Source organism: Monodelphis domestica, chromosome 5, assembly GCF_027887165.1.
Source record: "Monodelphis domestica isolate mMonDom1 chromosome 5, mMonDom1.pri, whole genome shotgun sequence".
In the NCBI taxonomy this organism is placed as follows: Eukaryota; Metazoa; Chordata; class Mammalia; order Didelphimorphia; family Didelphidae; genus Monodelphis; species Monodelphis domestica.
This window is the reverse complement of record NC_077231.1, coordinates 285,324,167-285,342,873: the sequence shown is the minus strand read 5'-3', so window position 1 is coordinate 285,342,873 and position 18,707 is coordinate 285,324,167. Positions and strand designations below refer to the sequence as shown.

The 18,707-nt window shown below is 37.6% G+C and overlaps 1 protein-coding gene across 1 annotated transcript in view; it reads right to left on the bottom strand.

The window, feature by feature from the left end:
* The window catches only part of ACAD11 (acyl-CoA dehydrogenase family member 11), an 87,873-nt gene extending 69,527 nt beyond the window's left edge, over nt 1-18,346 (bottom strand). The window contains exons 1-4 of the mRNA XM_001369357.4: nt 17,892-18,346; nt 11,181-11,280; nt 7,441-7,566; nt 5,154-5,315 (exon numbers count right to left, since the gene is read on the bottom strand). Of these exons, the coding sequence (XP_001369394.2) occupies nt 5,154-5,315; nt 7,441-7,566; nt 11,181-11,280; nt 17,892-18,346 (843 nt within the window). The remainder of the gene's footprint in view (nt 1-5,153; nt 5,316-7,440; nt 7,567-11,180; nt 11,281-17,891) is intronic.
* Nucleotides 18,347-18,707: the final 361 nt, after the last annotated feature.

The following is an 18,707-nucleotide window of genomic DNA, read 5'->3' as shown; positions in this document are numbered from 1 at the left end:
CACTTGATTTCACTACTAAACATAGCACTGTGTTTCTATGGCCAGGTAACCCAAAGTACTGAGCACAGTATTAAATATTCATGTGATTGGCGCTTAATGTAAACTGGCTAGTTGACTGAAGACAAACAGGAACTATGAAATAATGTATTCCTAGAAATACTTTCCCACTATTAATTTGTCTTTCTAGGATGCTTGTAAGGCATTTGTCACGTGTATTTAGGTTTTTTATATTTGAAAAAAAATTTCATTCTGTTATCTTTTTAGAATGTTTTTATAAGACATTTACTATGGGTCATGGAGGACATTATGTAAATGTATAATAAGGTAACAACAGGTGGATGTTTTTAGAAAGTTTGTAACTAAATAAATTCATTACAAAAAGTTATTTTTTTAAGTCAATCACTAAAAAATCAATTGTATAACTTCTGAGTTAACAATGTTCAATTCCAATGTGGCTAGACTAATAATTGATTTTTTAAAGAACAATGACAGCAATGACTATTTATTGAAATGTAAAATTAGGGGAACATGACTAAATGGCAATTTAAACTATTTTACTACTTTAGTTACAAGATAGCCTCTGTCAAGACCAAGGTATTTGCGGTATTTGTCTCCAAATTAGTTTAATTTCTTCACTTAAAAAAACTTCACCAATTGAAAACAAAATGTTTTCTTATTGGTTATTGCCATAGCTATCCTGAAAAGGGAGCAAAATTACTCTGAGCAAGTACTCAGAGTTTGGATCCCTGAACCCTCATTATCTCAAACTTTTAACTTTCTGAATGGTTTCCCTATATCCAATCTTTTTGATTCTCACATTTATCCTATTATTTTGCTCAGTAACACTTTTTTTTTTAAACCCTTACCTTCATCTTAGAATCAATACTGTGCATTGGTTCTAAGGCAGCAGCGTGGTAAGGGCTAGGCAATGTGGGTTAAGTGACTTGCCCAGAATCACCCAGTTAGGAAGTGTCTGAGGACACATTTGAACCCAGGACCTTTCATCTGTAGACCTGCCTCTCAATCCACTGAGCTACCCAGATGCCCCTCTCAGTGATACTTCTTAAAATGCAACTTAAATCATATAAAACCCAGCCCCTCCCCATTAAAGCATCAAAAATGGCTCCTTCTATCAATTGATCAATGCTCCATTCCACAGCTTAGCTTTCAGTCTTCTCTAGAAATTTTAGCTATAAATCTCCATGTCTCATTTCTCTTTTACCTTCTGCTTGATTCAAGCCAATGTCCTTAATGACATGCTTTTATATAGGCCTCCACATCTTTGCTCATGCTATTTCTCTCACTGACATATTGATTCCCTTCCTCTCCATCACTCTAAAATTTATTCTTAAAGAATCATATCAAGTTTCACCTTTTCCATGGAAATATTTTGAATATAATAGCTTATACTGATTTTTCTGTTCCCTAAACTGCCACAGGTATTTTGGGGGCATACCACAAAATTTAACATGTGATTATATACCCTCCTATATGATTTTCTAGTCATCTCATGTATGTTCAAAAGATCACACAATTAAGATCTGGAAGAAGTCTCAGAGACCATTTAATTTAATCACCCCTTTGGCCAAATGTAAGGAAATTGTTTGCCCAAGATTATTAAACTAGAGAGTAGAAGATGCAATTACCTATTTGTGTGAATAATAATTACCCTCAAAAGAGAAGAGGGGCTGGAAAGCATTACTTAAAAAAGGATGGAGTTCAGGGATGTTCCCCCAGCTTTCTAATCAGGAGTCACTCACTGAGACCATCCATGGAGTCTTCCTGAATACATTCGTACCAAAAATGCCAGCCAAGATAGCATCAAGATTCTCCACAGAGTCCAAATCACAGTCCCCATATGGCCTTTAGTTTTCACAATAAGATCAGATACTCCTTCCAGACAGAAATTTATTTTCTATTTGTTTAACATCCTCTACTTTACCGAATCCAGTTGAGGGTATATAGTTGATACTTATAAATACTTCTGGACTTTATGCAGAAAAGGAGCCATTCACTGAATTTGTCAAGCATTTATTAATTGTTTACTATGTACCAGTCACAACATTGCTAAGACAAAAGTGAGGCAGTATGTACTTCTAAGGAACTTCTATTCTGACAGGGGAGACATCAGTTACAGATGAGTGTGTGATATGTGCATGCGCATGCAGGAAAGTCCTCCTTCAGGGACCTCCTCCAGTGAAAAATGCTCCACAGGCAGTTTGTGACACAGGACTGGAAGTCACAAGAAAGATTGGGGCTAGATAGAAGGATCTGAGAATCATCTGTATAGAGGCGAATTCATGGAAGGTGACAAGATCGCCAAGTAAAGAACTATTTAAAAAGAAGAGGAGGGCCCAGTTTTAGGATTCATCCACAGCTTGTGGGGTTAACATGGATGATAATCCAGCCAAGAAAACTGAGGAGAACCAGTTATACAGGTAGGAGGAGGCCTAGGAAAAAAGAAGTGTCACAAAAAATCCAGAGAGAAGAAAGACTATCCAGGAGGACAAAGTGGTCAGCATTGTCAAATGGTCCAGAAATATCAAGAAGCTTAAGTACTGAGAAAAAGCCATTAGGTTTTGGGATTATAGATCACTGATAACTTTGAACAGAATAGTTTCAGTCGAATAAATAATGAATAAACAGATGAAAAAGAGCAAAAAATAAAGAGGAGACAAAGTGTAGATGACTTTTTTCTAGGAGTTTAGCTGATAAGGAAAAGAGAGAAATACAATAAAAGCTAGCAGGGATGTAGGACACAGTGAATTTTAAAAAATTAAAGATGGGAAAGAGCTGTGCATGTTTGTTGGTAGTAGAAACCAATCTGTAAATGAAGGAAACTGAATACTGGAGAGTGAAGAGGGCCAGTTTAAGGCATGTGTAGAAGGATTGGCCTTGCTTAGCAAAAAGAGTCCCCTTTTCTCTAGAAGCTAGAATAAAGGAAGAGATCATAAAATTATAGATTTAGAGATAGAAGGGAAAGTCAGAAGTCATCAAATTCAATCTTCTCATTTTACAGATGAGGAAACTGAAGGTGCAAGGTTAAGTGACTTCCCTAGGGTCACACATTTAGTAAATATCAGAGGAAGGATTTGAACTCAGTTCTTCCTGACTCCAAGGTAGAGAAGAAGAATGCTACAAGGATGTTAAGATGCAGGAAAGGGAGTCTGAAGTGAATGACCTCAATGTTGTTGAACTATGAAGAGATGAAGAGAAAGGCTATGGTGACTTGAAAGTCTTGAGAAAATGTTTGGAACAGCCCCGTGGGAGGTAAGGAATCTCTTAGGCAGGAGGACTGCCTGGTTGGACTGAGGGTGTATTGAAATAAGATGACATAACTTTGTAGTGAACCCAGAAAGCAGTTGCACAAACTCTTCCAGCTCTAAGTAGAAACAAAGGATATGATAGGAATAATCCAGGGCTGGGGCTTGGAAGGGGGTGAGTCCATAACAAGGGAGCAAGGGTTTCAAGAGAAGGATAGTGTTGAGGTAAACTGGTTCCCCAAGAGATGAGGTTGAGAAAAGGAAGAGAATACAGACAGAATAGGAGGGGTCTCCTCTGAGGACATAAAATTCAGTGTGGGGGCAGCAGAAAGATTTAGGAAAAAGAAAGGCATAGGGAAAAGTGGAATGATAAAGGACTATGACAAAATGACAGAATTTCAGAGTTCTTGAATATAGAACTGGAACATTTGTGAATAGTGGACACATGATCATCCCTCCATGTAGATGTGATATAGTGAGGGAGTATGATATGGGAGAAAAGTGGATTAAAAACTGCAAATTATTCTAGGTAATATTAATGTGTTTATTGAATTCTTCTATTATGAAGGTGGACATTGGAATGGAGAGAGAATGGAGAATGGTGAGCCAGATATTGAACACATCAAAAAGAGGAGGAGTGTCCTAGGGGTTGGCACAAAACAATTGGTGGGATCTGGAACAGTCAGTAAGTGACAAGTTTGAATAGAGAGAACCTCAGGTGAGGAGAGGTTGCTCAGTACCAGCTGAAGAAAGAGAGCCTAGAAGGGCAATGGAGGGGGCAGCTGTTTTCTGACTCAGTCATTTGGAACAGTGAGTCAAGGGGTAGGAAAGAAGGTGCAACTAAATACTGGTAAGGATGACCTGGAAAGCAGTGTCATTCAAGAGAAGCCAAGTCTCAGTTATTGCCAGAAGATGGAAGGAGAAAGAGGAAAAGAACTAATAAGAAATTTCTTGTTATAGAGTAAGGTAATCAGAGAGAATTATAATATAGGTTAGATCTGATTTCATCAGATAAGAAGAATTTCCTTGTGGAAAAGATTGGGATCCGGGTTTACAGAGAGATAATTTAGAATTAGGGCCTGTAGACCTATTATCAATATATTTCCTACCTTTCTATTTCCTTTTCCTTTCTCTGAATCTCTATAGTTAAATAAATATTTTTTTTTAAATAACTGGTCATCAACTAAGTTCTTCAACTGTTAATCTAGCTGAGTTCCTCAACTGACATCAACGGAATCTCCCTATAAGCAATAGCTTATCAATAAGTATCAGCACCTATTAATAATAGATCAATATTCCCCATAACAGTATAGTGAAAGGGGCAGGCAGATGTGAAGTGGAACCCTGCAGGGATATAGTTAAGATGGGTTAATCAGGGATTGGGCAGCAGGGTTAAGAAAGACAGGGTTTGTTTTCTAGGAGTTGTAAGGTTCAGTATCACTGGGAGATAAGCATCCTTGAGAGTAAGAAGGGGTTTGCTCACCCTTAGGGAACGAGTCAGGAAGATCAGTAAATGGGAGGGGCTCTACTAATGAAGGCAGAGATTAGAAGGCTCAAAGTCTCTTCTCTGCCCTGGTCCACAGTCCACATGTAAATAAACTAAATGGCCAAATCTCATTTATAATACAATTTCCAACCTGCCTTTAGCTATATGGAGCCAGTTGCAGAAATTTCTTAGAATTATTGCTTGAACTGAAATTTTTAAATGTTCCCTTTATGTGAAGAAAAAATAAAGTCTGTTCTGAGGTTTAATGTTAAAACTCAGAATATAATTTAAATCACCAGACCTTTTTCTAGGCTCATATTTTTAATAACAACACACATTCTTTCCAAATACATCAAATATTGTGGCCTGTGGTCACTATGAAATTGAGAAGAAGCCTACATTACCTGTCTCTTGCAGTACCCTTCTCCTTTACCATATCCTTCCAGACCCAAGGTCTGTATGTTCAGTGAATGTAACCGGGCCAGGGTTTCTACCGTAGCCACATATAAGGCTGTTCGTTCTGCTGGGCTAATTTCAGGGAGAGAGAAGTCACGAAAGATGCGACCCTACAAAACCAATACAACAAATAGATTGTCAAAAATTTCATAGCTCATCATAACTATGTCATTTCAACAATGATCACTACATTTCCTTCAGAAACATTTGGGAGAACAAATTTGTAATCAAATCCAGCATCCTTTTCAGAATTTATTCTGGAAATATTAATTTCAAATATTGACTTAAAAAGATTTTTTTTTGTTTAGAAAGAAAATGATCTTTAAAAGACAAAACAAGTTCAGAAAAACAATCCACAACTACAATCTTTCAGTCCTATGCTTTAATGCAATAACATTAAAATTTTTTCATTTAAAAAAAATGTTAGTTCCTCATTTGGGAATTAGTTAAAAAACAACACTGTCATAACCCTTGGAAGCCCACTATCTGAGTAAAATTCTCCCCCTCTGTCCCCATTATTATATTTCACAGATCTATACTGACACCTAGAGGATACGAAAAGATTTAGGCAATTTTTAAAAAAAACAGGCAACTTGTTGAACAATTGACTTTGGAACCCAGCCATAGCACTACTGGGGTTGTACCCCCAAGAGATAATACGGAAAAAGACTTGTCCAAGAATATTCATAACTGCACTCTTTGTGGTGGCCAAAAACTGGAAAACGAGGGGATGCCCATCAATTGGGGAATGGCTGAACAAATTGTGGTATATGTTGGTGATGGAATACTATTGTGCTCAAAGGAATAATAAAGTGGAGGAATCCCATGGAGACTGGAACAACCTCCAAGAAGTGATGCAGAGCGAAAGGAGCAGAGCCAGGAAAACATTGTACACAGAGACTGATACACTGTGGCACAGTTGAATGTAATGGATTTCTCTACTAGCAGTGATGCAATGACCCAGGACAATCCAGAGGAACTTATAAGAAAGAACACTAGCCATATCCAGAGATAGAACTGTGGGAGCAGAAATGCAAAAGAAAAAAATATGATTGATCACATAGTTCAATAGGGATATGATTAGGATTTTTATATCACTCTACTGCACATATGAATAACATGGAAATAGGTTTTGAAAAATGATACACGTATAACCTATGGAACTACTTGTCAGCTTCTGCAGGGGGAGGGGGGGAGAAAAAAGTGAGGGGAGAATCATGAATCATGTAACCATGGAAAAATATTCTAAATTAAAAATTAAAAAAAAAAGCAGTTGACTTTGAACCCAGTATTTATTTTTTTTAGTTAACATTAAAGGAAAAATCAGAAATAAGTTTTGGTAGCAAGACAGATAAAAGTTTAAAACCAGGGGGGAAATAGCCATAGATAATGAATCAAAGGACACAAATAGTCAGTTTTAAATGAAAAATAAAAGCCAATTGTAAATCACCATATGAAAAAATGATACACAATCACTAATAAGAGAAGTGCAAGTTAACTCTAAGATTTCATCTTATACCTACAAGACTGATAACATGAAATTTATAAATGGGTTGTAGAGATTATGGGAAGACAGTCACACTCATGCACCATTGCTGGAGTTGTGAAAAGGTTTAACTATTCTGAAGAAACATTTGGAATTTTACTAGAAAAATCACTAAATTGTACATCTCCCTTAATACAGAGATTTGTCTATGTCCTATGGATATCACAGATAGAAGGAAAGGAATATAGGATTTATAACAATACTATTTTTAGGGAAACAAAGAACTGGAATTCATGGATTGGGGATTAGCTGAACAAATTATGGTATATTAATATAATGGAATATTATTACACTAGAAGGACCAATAAATATGAAGAATTCAGAGAAACCTGGGAAGATCTGTATGAACTGATCCAAGGTAAAGTAAACAGAAATAAAAGAACAATTTACACACTGGCCACAAGAATGTAAGAGAAAATAACATTACAAGGTATTAGAATTATGATCATTGCAGTGACCAATCAAATGTCCAGAGGTAAAATATGCTTTATTTTTCTTTTTCTCTGGAGGGAGGTGGTAGATTACAGGTATGGAAAGAGGTAGATGTGGCTAGACATGACCAATAGTTTTTGTTTTGTTTAACTTCACTTCTTTGTGACAAGGAAGAATTCAATTGGGGAGTCTTTAGAAAGGATCTGTTTGATCCTTATCCTAAACAGCAACAGGATACTGTGTGCATACTGGTTTACCTGTACATGTTCCATCACATAAAATTCGGTTCCAATCACAGAAATATCCTTGCAGTACAATAAAGGCTTAGGGACCGGAAATCCATTCGAAAACAAGGCTTTCTGCACCCGGAATTCTCTGTCAATCTGAATAGAATGGATTATTCAACATTCAAAATCCTAGTTCTCCTGGCATATAGTTCATCATTCTCTTCATGACAAAAACATATACAACAACAGTTAAACACTGTAGTCTCTGAAACAGTGCAGTGAAGAGGGGGTGGGGAGAGAGAGAAAGAAAGAGTGAAAGCTGGTTGTGGAGACAAAGGATTTGGATGCAAGCTCAAAGTCTCTCTGGGTGACCTTACACTAGTCTCCTCACCACTCTTGGAGATCAAGTTTCCTCATTTGTAAAATGATAGCCAGAAGTAGATTATCATGAAGGTCCTTTCCAGTCTAAATCTATGTTCCTAATAAATTTAAATGTATTCTTATTTTTAATTTGTCCACTATATGAGAAAATGTTCATAGGATTATATTACTCAAGATTACTTAGGATAATAAGTCATTTTCCAGGAATGTTACAGCACTAAATTTTCCTTCTAAGAGTGGTCTTAGTTCCCAAATTACTAAAACTATTGTAAATTATGAAATTGATTCTTAATTGGATAAACAAGCAGAGTCCCATTTAATAAATACCAGCATAATATCCAAGCCAATTTAAGTCAATTGTGGGGGTAGGGTGTGGGAGAAGGAAGTGCCAAGTGGAAGGTGTCCAAATTTGTGATCTCATCTGTGTAGAGAATTTCTGATATAGACAAAGATCAACAACTTCTGTGCGTTTCACAATCTTGGAGAACTGCCTGGGGGTACTGAAAAATAATGATTTATTCAATGTTACATTGATGTTTCTAACTCCTAGACCAACCCTCTCTCCACCATAGTAATTTGCTCATTGAACCAATACAAAGTCCTGTTTTGTGCCTTTCTCACAGGTCTCTGATAATTTTGGTTGAACTCTCCAGCTCTCTATGACTTAAAAATTTTAATGTTAACATATTTTCTAGTTGTTTGGAGCTTGTAAATTAAATCAAGTAAAATGGTTTTTTGTTTGTTTGTTTGTTTTTTACAATCAAAACAAAATTGTTTATTGACTAACCAAAAGAAAAAAGGGTAAGAAGTTCTTTTTCTCCATTGGCTTCTACAATATTACACTTCCTTGGTTCTCCTTTTACCTCAGTGTAAGCTCTGTAGGTCTTCTTTCTACCTCTTCTTCCTCCTTCCCTCCAAATGACGGTATTTCCCAGGACTCTGTTTCTGGGTTCATATCCCAACTCTGATACTTAACTAGTTTTGGTTTCAAGGATAAGTCAGTTAATCTTTTGAATTTTATTAGTAAATTGGTGATTCAAAACAGTTGAGCCTATGTTGTAGACTTTTTGTAATAATTTTGATTGCAACCTCTACTCATATGACTGCCATCTTTTACCTCTGGTCTCAGACTCCTTTGCAAGTTCTAGATCCAGCAGTTTTTCCCAGTTCCTATTAGACATCTCCACCTCTATTTCCCTAATATCTCAGTCAACAAGAGCATAACCCACTCTTCCTCCTTTTTCTGATGTCAACATTCCTATTAATACTAGTATGAGTTAGTTATTAATACTAAGCTATTCTATATACTGTCATTATACTAATTAATGAATAATTGTTAATGTTAATTAGTACTACTAGTTCACATTACCACCATTTTATAGTTTACATAGTGCAATACTAACTACTTCTCTGAAAGAGGTAGTAGCTGGATTATTCTCTTCTGCCCTATGTCACATGGCTAGAGCTGGGATTTGAGCCAGGTTGGTTTCCAATTTCATTGCTATTATTTCCAGGTTTTACAGAGCCATTTCCCCTTTCACCCAGAATCGAAATATTGGTTTCACCTTTGGCTCCTCTTTCCTTCACTCTTCCCAACACATCGACTCTCTCACTAAATATTATCCATTCTGCTTTTAAAGTATTAATGAAATCTGTTCTTTTTCCTCTATTGCCATTGCCACCACCACCCTAGTTTACTAGATCCTCATGTGTTGTCTAGACTACTGGGTCACCTGCCTCATCTGTCCAATTAACACACTGCTGCTAGAATAATTTTTTGAGAAACATCTAAAATCTCCTGTCTCTAAAGCTTCAAGAGCTCTCAACTGTTTACAAAATAAAGTTTGATTTTCTGTGATTTGGCTGCCACTTCTCTTCCTCAACTTTTTTCCCACTTCTCCTCTCGCATATACTCCATACCACAGCTAAACTAAGCTACTATCTGCTTCATTAATATTCCCCATATTTTTCTATCTTCTTGGATTCATTCACACTCTTCTTTTCTGTCTAAAGTTTCCTTCTTCTCCAGTTTTGGCTAAGTTAGTTGTCTTTGAGAGTCCTATTCCAATTTCATTTCTCTCAAAAACGTATCCAAAGACTTCTCTGATTGTCATGGACAAAAGAAATGGTTTTTCCCCCCTCTGACCTCCCATAGCACTTTGTACTTTTTTTTATTCCATAGCTTTTTGTTTACTTGCTTCATTTTCCCTCCTGGACTATAGACCCAGTAAAAGCAAGAATTCTTCATTTTTCAAGCTCTCCACAGTGTCTAGCATAGTGTGTCAAACATAGTAAGAAAATAGTAAATATGCTTTGAGGAAGTGGATGGCTGAAAGGATCTTCACAAGTTTTTGCCAACTTAATAATCAACCTCTTTAGTATAGATGTTGCTATTTAGTAAAATTATTAATTACCATTCTTGCATTTGAATGTCTCTATGCTTTCAAGGGGGCTCCAAATGTATTGTTTTATTTTCTCCACTTTTGAAAACCGGGTGTATCATTTTTTACAAAATGATTTTTATCATTATAATTAGCTTTAAGTCCAACTCAGACATTTGAAGAATACCTACAAAAGTCTTTGTCAAAGCTTTCTTTTCATTGCTAATACAATTAGATGAAAATCCTATTTGAGAATTTTAATTTTTCTCTTTCCATTGGATAGTTATAAGTACAACATAATGTCCCAGAACAATTATTCTGTTTTACCCACTTTGTCTTCAGATCAGTAGATCTGTAACCTAATGGCTATGGAATTCCCTCTTTTGGTACTGATTGGACCCTCTCCCTGCATCTGGTGATTCTTTTACACCATGCTACTCCATAAAGGATTCATCCATACATGATCCTTTCCATAGATTGTTTTTGTTTTTTACATTTTGTGACACATCTTCATGCCATTCTAACATAAGTGAAACAAAAGACTAAAAGGAAAAATATAAATTGTCCAAAACTAAGAACAAAGTTGTTGAATGATTGCTTTTCTAGTCAAGATATTAGAGAGTTGGGTTATGGTTTATGGATAGTGGTTTCAAGACAACTATAAATATGAGGTTCTACCTCTGTTTTTCTCTTCCTTCATTCTTAAAATCCTTGCCTTCCATTTTGGAATCAATATTGAGTATTGGGTCCAAGGTCGAACAGTGGTAAGGGCTAGGCAATGGGGGTTAAGTAATTTGTCTAGGGTCATACAGTCAGGAAGTGTCTGAGGCCAGATTTGAACTGAATATCTTCCATCTCTGTCTCATTCTGAATCACTGAGCCACGTAGTTGCTCCTTGAATTGTTTTTCAATGGAAGGAAGAGAGAAGCACAATTTAATGAACCTGAGAAACCAGGTGCATTTTTTGTTGGTTGTGCTTAAAGAAAAAATATCTTTTATTCTTCATACCTCATGTGCTTTTGGAAGGAGAGAGCCAGGTGGTTTTTTCCTGAGTACATATGCTCGACATCCCTTCTGAAGATAAAAGGTTGGATTGGATTGTCCTGATCTAGATTAAGAGAAATGATCAATTACAAAGATATACACACAAAATTATAGACATTTAAGAGTAGAATAGGCCCCATTTAATTCAACTATCTTATTTTACTGTATGCTTTCAAAAATGGTATAAAATGACTCTACAATAAGGAATGCTTTAAAAAACAGATGTCTCAAAAAAACAAAACAAAATCTTTACCTTCTGTCTTAGAATTTATATTATCAGTTCCAAGAAAGCAGGAGTATAAGGACTAGGCCAGTGATGGCAAACCTTTTAGAACTTTTCTGAGACCATGTGCTGTGCTCTACCCCTCCCAGAGACCAAGTATCCCACCTCCACTTACCCCAGATGGGAGAGGGAGAAAGGGAGGGCAGTGGCCTGAGGGTTGGGGAGGCATGGTGGAGAGGGGGAAGGGAATAGCTCTGCTGGAGTCCCTCTGCCTTTCTAGTAACTAACTCTGTCAGGGACAGCATGTGTACTCACAGAGAGGTCTCTGAATGCAATCTTTGGCACGTGTTCCATAGGTTTGCCATCCCTGGACTAGGCAATTGAGGTTAAGTGATATGCACAAGGTCATACTGCTAGAAAGTGCCTAAGGCCAGATTTGAACCTAGGACTTTCCCTCTCCAGGCCTGGTGCTCTAATTGCTGTGCTACCTAGCTGCCTCTATATCTTAACAGCCTTCAGTCCTCTCTTAATGCTATTCCTGGCTTCCTGAACTTTGAAACTGTTCCCCTACATGCCACAAACATATGCTACATATACTCCTTCATTCTCCTATACCCTGATTATACTTTTTGAGGTTCTTTTTGTGTTCTAGCACTGATTAGAACTTCCCAGACTACAAGAAATATAAAGGAACACAAAGGTCCCAAATCCTTGAGAGCAAGGACTGTCCTTCTTTTCTTTTATGTCTGTATTTTTATCCCTGGAGTTTAGCATTGTGACTAATAAAGTAAGTGCTGAATAAATGTTTGTTCATTTAAAAAAAAAAACTCCTTTGGATTTAATGCTTCTTTCTTTCTTTTCTTCCTTCTAGATGCTATAGTGACTTCTTAGGATAAAATACAAAGTTTGGTATTTTAAGCCTTTCACAAAGTCCATCTTTCCAGGCTAATTACTCCTCCTAATACTTTCTACATTTAAGCCAAACTGGTCTACCTTCTGGGTGGTATAAAAGACAATCAATGGGAATTCCTATTCCTGAATGCCTCCCATTCCACTTCAACTTGAAAGAATCTCTAGCTTTTAAGACTCAGCTTGGATGACATTTTGTTCCATAAAGTCTAGCCTGTTCCCCTTCAGCACTAGTGGCTTCTACCCTTGCCCAGAAATGACTTCATATTTAGCTTCCTTATTTGAATTCAGTTTGTATATTTGTATTATCTGTGTATGTAATTGTTTCCCCATTGTAGTTAAAATCCTTGAAGATGCCTCTTACAAAGCATCTGCTCAAGAAATGTTTGTTGTTAATTAGCCTCCGAATTGGTCTCTTTCCTATTCTAATTCATTCTTGACATGGCTACCAGTGATTTTCCTCAAGAACAGGTGTGACCACATTACTTTTTTATCCAATAAACCTCAGTGGGTTTTTAAATTTTTAGAACAACACAAATATCCTGTTAGGCATTTAAAACTCATCACAACCTATCCACGTCCTCCCTTTCCAGCCTTATTACACATTATTTCCTACCATACCTTACAGTGTTGTCATACTGTCCTTGCTGTTCCTTATATAATATTCCATCTAGTCTTCATTGAACTAGTTGTGCCTGGAATAAACTCCTTTCTCACTTCTACCTTTTATAATCCCTAAATTACTTCAAGACTCAGTTCAGGAGCCATTTTCTGCATGAGGCTTTCCCTGATCTCTTCAGATCCAACTAATTTCCACCTAAAATTACCTTCTATTGCAGCCCATCACAGCCTATATATGTGTGTGTGTGTGTGTGGGGGGGTATGTGTGTGTATGTGTGTGTATATATGTATATATATGCATATATACATATATACATATTATACACCTTTATATAAGCATGTTATCTCCCCTTTCTGATTTTAAGCTCCTTAAAGACAAAGACTGTTTCATTTTTTTCCCTTTGTATACCCAGCATACTGCCTGACAAATTGTTTTTTTCCTACCTCAATAAATACTCTGATAATTTGCTAGATATGGCACCGAATAAGCAAATTAATTTAGATAGTACTGTCATTACTATTATATTAGCCCAGTCTACTCATGAGCAATTAGTAGTGCTCCAAGTATTTAGGTATGGTTTTATTTCTAAAAAGAATGTTTTGTAGCTATATTTATATATGTATATATGTATTTATATATTATATACATATTATATATGTATATAGTTATATAGATCCTGTCTCTGACTTGGAAATTGACTCTCAAATATTTTACATGTATTATACATTTATATATTCTATAATTATAATAACAGGAATAACCATTACTATTTTGGTAAAGGATTTGAGGAGCAATGTTCTTTTATCCTTTCCTTCCCCACAAATGCACTACTCCCATGTTTGTGAATGCTGAAATATCTTTATCTGATTATAATCCATTGTCATTCCACCTCTCCATCTGCCTTGCAACCCCAATGCCCAATTAATTTTTTAAAAATTACTATTTATTATAACATTCATATTTTTAAAAATATTATTTATTTTTTATTTAACATTATTTTCTTTGAGAATTTTGAGTTTTGAAATCTTTCCTTTCCTTTCATCCCTCTGCAACCCACTGAGAAGACAAATAGCATATCAATTATATATGTGAAATCATGCAAAAGATTATTCTATATTAGTTATATTGCAAATAAAAATCAGGAAAAATAAAATAAGAAAATTATACTTCAATTTGTACTCAGTTCTTAATTTCTCCATCTGGATGTACATAGCATTTTCCCTTCATGAGTCCTTTGGAACTATCTTGGATCATTGTATTGATCAGAGTAGCTAAGTCTTCCACAGTTGATCATTATTACAACATTGCTGTTACTATTGAACAATTGATCTCCCCATTCTTCTCACTTCACTTTGTCTCAGTTTATATAGGTCTTGTTATATTTTTCCAAACTCCCTAGTCATTTTCCACAGCACAATAGTACTTTATTACAACCATATGCCACAACTTATTTGGCCATTCCCCAACTGATGGGCATTCCCTCAGTTTCCAATTCTTTGTCACCTCAGAAAGAGCTATTATAAATGTTTTTGTGCATAAAGTCCTTTCCTTTTTCCTCTGATCTCTATATATATATATTGTGGCATTGCTAGGTGAAGGAATATGAATAATTTTATAGCCCTTTGGGTATAGTTTTAAATTGTTCTCCAGAATAGTTGGACCACTTTATAACTATATCAATAGTGCATTAGTATACCATACCTAATTCCCCCATCTCCAGCATGTCATTTCTGATAGGTATGAAGGGGTACCTTAGAGCTGTTTTAATTTGCATTTCTCGATTCAAAAGTGATTTAGAACATTTTTTTTCCATTGACTATGGATAACTTTGCCGAGATTATGATTGCTATTCCTGTCTTTTTTTACTTTCACTAAAGCATATTAGATTCTGTGTCAAATTCTATTACATTAGGTAGGTTGTTAGATAGTGAATATAATCTTAGGGGGACAAAGTAGTTAAGATAGGTCGGGCCTGGCCCAGGCAGAAGCACCTGCCCTTAAGGCAGGTAGAAAAGGGTCTTCTTAGAAATTTTAGTTAGGATTGGGGTTTTAGGCCTAGTTATAAAATATTAGAGTAATATTCTCACTTTCCTCCTTCCTATTTCCTATCCAAACTTCTCAAATAAACTTACCAAATTACTCAAATAAATTTATCAAATTGCTCTCCTCTCATTTTGTCAAACTCCTACCCCAAATTTAACCCTTCACTCTAGCCACTACCCCTCTATACGTGCTGCCTATCTCTATTCAAATAAAAGCTCCTCAAGTACAGACTCTCCTCTTAGATATTTGAATCCCTAATAACCAAAGGTAAATATAGGGGTAGATAGGTTACTCTGGTACGTGCCTGTGGGAATAGCAATAATAGTTGCAATGATCAAGCTTAAAGATCATGCTTAAAGAAAGGAGTAACACTGGTAGTTATTTGAAGTGGCCGAACAAGATTTATTCATTTATAAACTTCAACTGGAAAGAAAGAATTTGATAACTGATTGGACCACAAGGCATTGGATGAGGGAGTGGGGTATCAAACATGACTGGTGAACACAGTTTTATAAAAAAGATCTGGGAGTTTGGGGAGACAAAAGACACTCCAAAGAGTCAAGAGAGACTTTGGGGGTGCATGAGATGTAAATTCTAAAGTCTGTTATGTTTTAGAACTTGCTTGAAATTCTAGAGCTGGGGTTTTAAATATGTGTGTGTGTGTGTGTGTGTGTGTGTGTGTGTGTATCAGATTACTTTGGCAGTCTGGTGAAACTTATGGAACCCTTCTTGAAATGTTTTTAAGTTCAAAAAATAAAATACATAATATTACAAAGGAAATCTATTAGTCTTAAATAAATATATAACTTTTCCCCATCCATGTCTCCAGAATCCCTGGAATATATCCATTGACTCCTGGAACAGGTCCAAATACTTAGGTTAAGAAACCCCTATTTTAGAGATTGTTAGAATACACATCCTCTGACTGAGATTCTCTTCTAGTTTGGCCTGAACTTTCATTTTGTTCCTAGCTGAAAAGCTTAATCACTCTTGTGTAACCTTTGGTATATTCTAAACTGTAAAACTCCAATTTCTGTTTGTTGTTTTCTTAACTAAATAGATTAACTAGTGATTCGATATTTGTGATGGTCTTCTGTGTACCCAGTGTTTGGTGGAAAAATATGAAACTGGAAAATATAAACTTGGGGCTACCTTCCTCCTCAGGAGTAACCAGAAAAACAGCTTTACTGCTCAGACTTGTACCCTTAGTTCAAAGATATTTGAGGGATGGAAAATAGAAAACTAGAGGATAGGCTGGTTTCAGATGCCGTGGACTTTGCCCACCCCTCCTATCAGCTAGATGGACAGGAATAACTCGTTCCTCTCCTCTACTCCATAAATGTGAGTAAAACCTGAGATTACATTTATCCATGTCACCTAGGCACTGTGTAGAGATGACCTACATGTATATGTGTGCGGGTCTATACAAGAAATGTTTAAAATGGATCCCACCTTGCTAATCTCTCACACAAAGCCTGCACTTATGCCAGGCTTGAGGATTCTGTTTTCACATGTATTATCAGAATGGTAGTAGGAAGAAATAGCACACAGTAATCTGTATGGTGCCCATTCTTCCTTATCTAAATGTTACCCAAAACATGACAAAAATTAAACATCAAAACTTAAAGATGACTTCTGCCCTTATAAATATATGATCTTGCTAGTGAAATAAAAAAAGACTTCATGAAATGATTGTGCAATTTTCTTGCAAAAAAAATTTGGAGGAGGTAGCTGGATATCTCAGTGGATTGAGAGCCAAGACTAGAGATTGGAGATACTGGGCTCAAATCTGATCTCAGACACTTCCTGGCTGTGTGACCCTGGGCAAGTCACTTAACCCCCATTGCCTAAATTCTTACCACTCTACTTCCCTACGGTGGAAGGTAAGGGTTTAAGAAAAACAACTTTGGAAAAGACCTATTCACTTCCCAGAAGGATTTTAGTTTTAACTACATTCTTTACACTTGCATGATACCAGGAGTAGAAGTTTCCCTGGAAATCATGTAGTCCCATTCCCTAATTTTACAGTTAGGAACCTAGGGCCTTTCGATAATAGAACACAGACTTGAATCCAGGTCCTATCTCCCTTTTCCGTAGCTGCTTCCTGGTTGGTTTGATCTACTCTCTGGCTCTTCTCTATCTTCTAGCTCAACCTCTCATATAAACAGATCAGGGAATACAAGATGCTTGTCAACAGTGTATATTTGGCATATAGCTATATTGTCTTAACGAAATAGTCCAAAAGTGGTAGTATTAATAAAAAACAAAACAATAAATCTGTGCATTGGAGATTTGCCTAATCTGTTGTTGAAATAACCCAAAACTCTTAATTGATTTCCAACAAATGAAATTACAGAAATTGTGAGTAGCACGTCTCTCTTACTAAACCAGTCCCCAAAGTTGTAATTCAATTTATATGGTGAAGTTGAGATTCTCAGGCTTGCTCTATCAGAATCAAAGCAAGAAAAAAGCTGAAATGCCAGGATCTTGTTTAAAAAGTATGCCCAGAACCAAGCAGAATAGAACGTCTCGTTGACTTACATCTATATGGCGATAAACACTAAACAATTTTAGGATGCTAAAAGTTACACAATGAATAAAGTTTTCTTTATGAAAAATTGGCCTGTTTTATTCCTTTATTGAGCAAGGCCAACCTAGGGTATGTATCTTTTGAGGAATAGCAGGTGCGGGACAAGAGGACCAGAGAGGAGTTGGGGAAAGTCTGGGGCCGAATCTCCTGCTCTACATCCTCGCTTGGGTTCGGGAGGCCCCGAGAGCTGGTAGGTAGTAAGGGACAGCGAGTGTGGGAAGTGGAGAGAGACCCCAGCCCAGCCCAGCCTGGCCGCAAGGGGGCGCTGCGTGCCAATCTCCTAATTACCTGTACTGGACGACCTTCAGAGCCGCAGTGGGTTCAGCTTCAAAGCCAGGCAAGTACCGGTTCAGATAGTCTTCCAGGGACCTCTGGTCAAACCTGTGCTGGGGCAGGACTTCGCCAATGTCAGGCTCTTTAAATGCTCCGGGCTCCATGTCCAGCTGTTGCTGCTTCTGCTTCTGTGGTTGTTGCTTCTGCCGCTGCCGCTGTCGCGTCCGCTGTCTCTGCTGCTGCTGGCGCCGCCGCCGCCGCCGCCGCCGCGGCCACTGCCACTGCCGCTGCCGCCGCCGGGACACCGAAGAGCCGAAAATCAAGTGCGGTGGCCCAAAAGTAGTTGTCAGAAGCGCTGCTCGGGGCGGGGCCGAAGATGGGAGGGGGCGGATCCCAGGGTGGGCGGGGTCGAGGGTGGTCCCGGGGGCGGGCCATTTGATCAGGGCTGTGCGCGACAGGACGCAGCCCATGGGGGCGGGGCGGGGCTGGACCGCAGAGGAGTGGTGCACCGAACGCAACCCCCCGGGGGCGGGGCTCTCTCTGTCATACGCGGTTGGCTCCTGTCGCGGTTGCCTAGCAACGGCGGCGCCGACGCTCTCGAACGGTGTTTGTTGGCCCAAGAACAGCCTCCGCTTTCCTCTCGTCTAAGATGACGAGACTTGTTCTTCAAAAGAAAGGAGAGCTGCTTCAATGAGGCGAAAGAAATCACGTCATCCCTCTTCTCAAATTTAATTCACTGGAAACCGGAAAGCCAATTGATCCCTCGCAAAAAGACCTTCCGGGAACGTAGGCACCAAGAAGAGAAGGTTCCGCTTCCACTTGTTCTGTGCT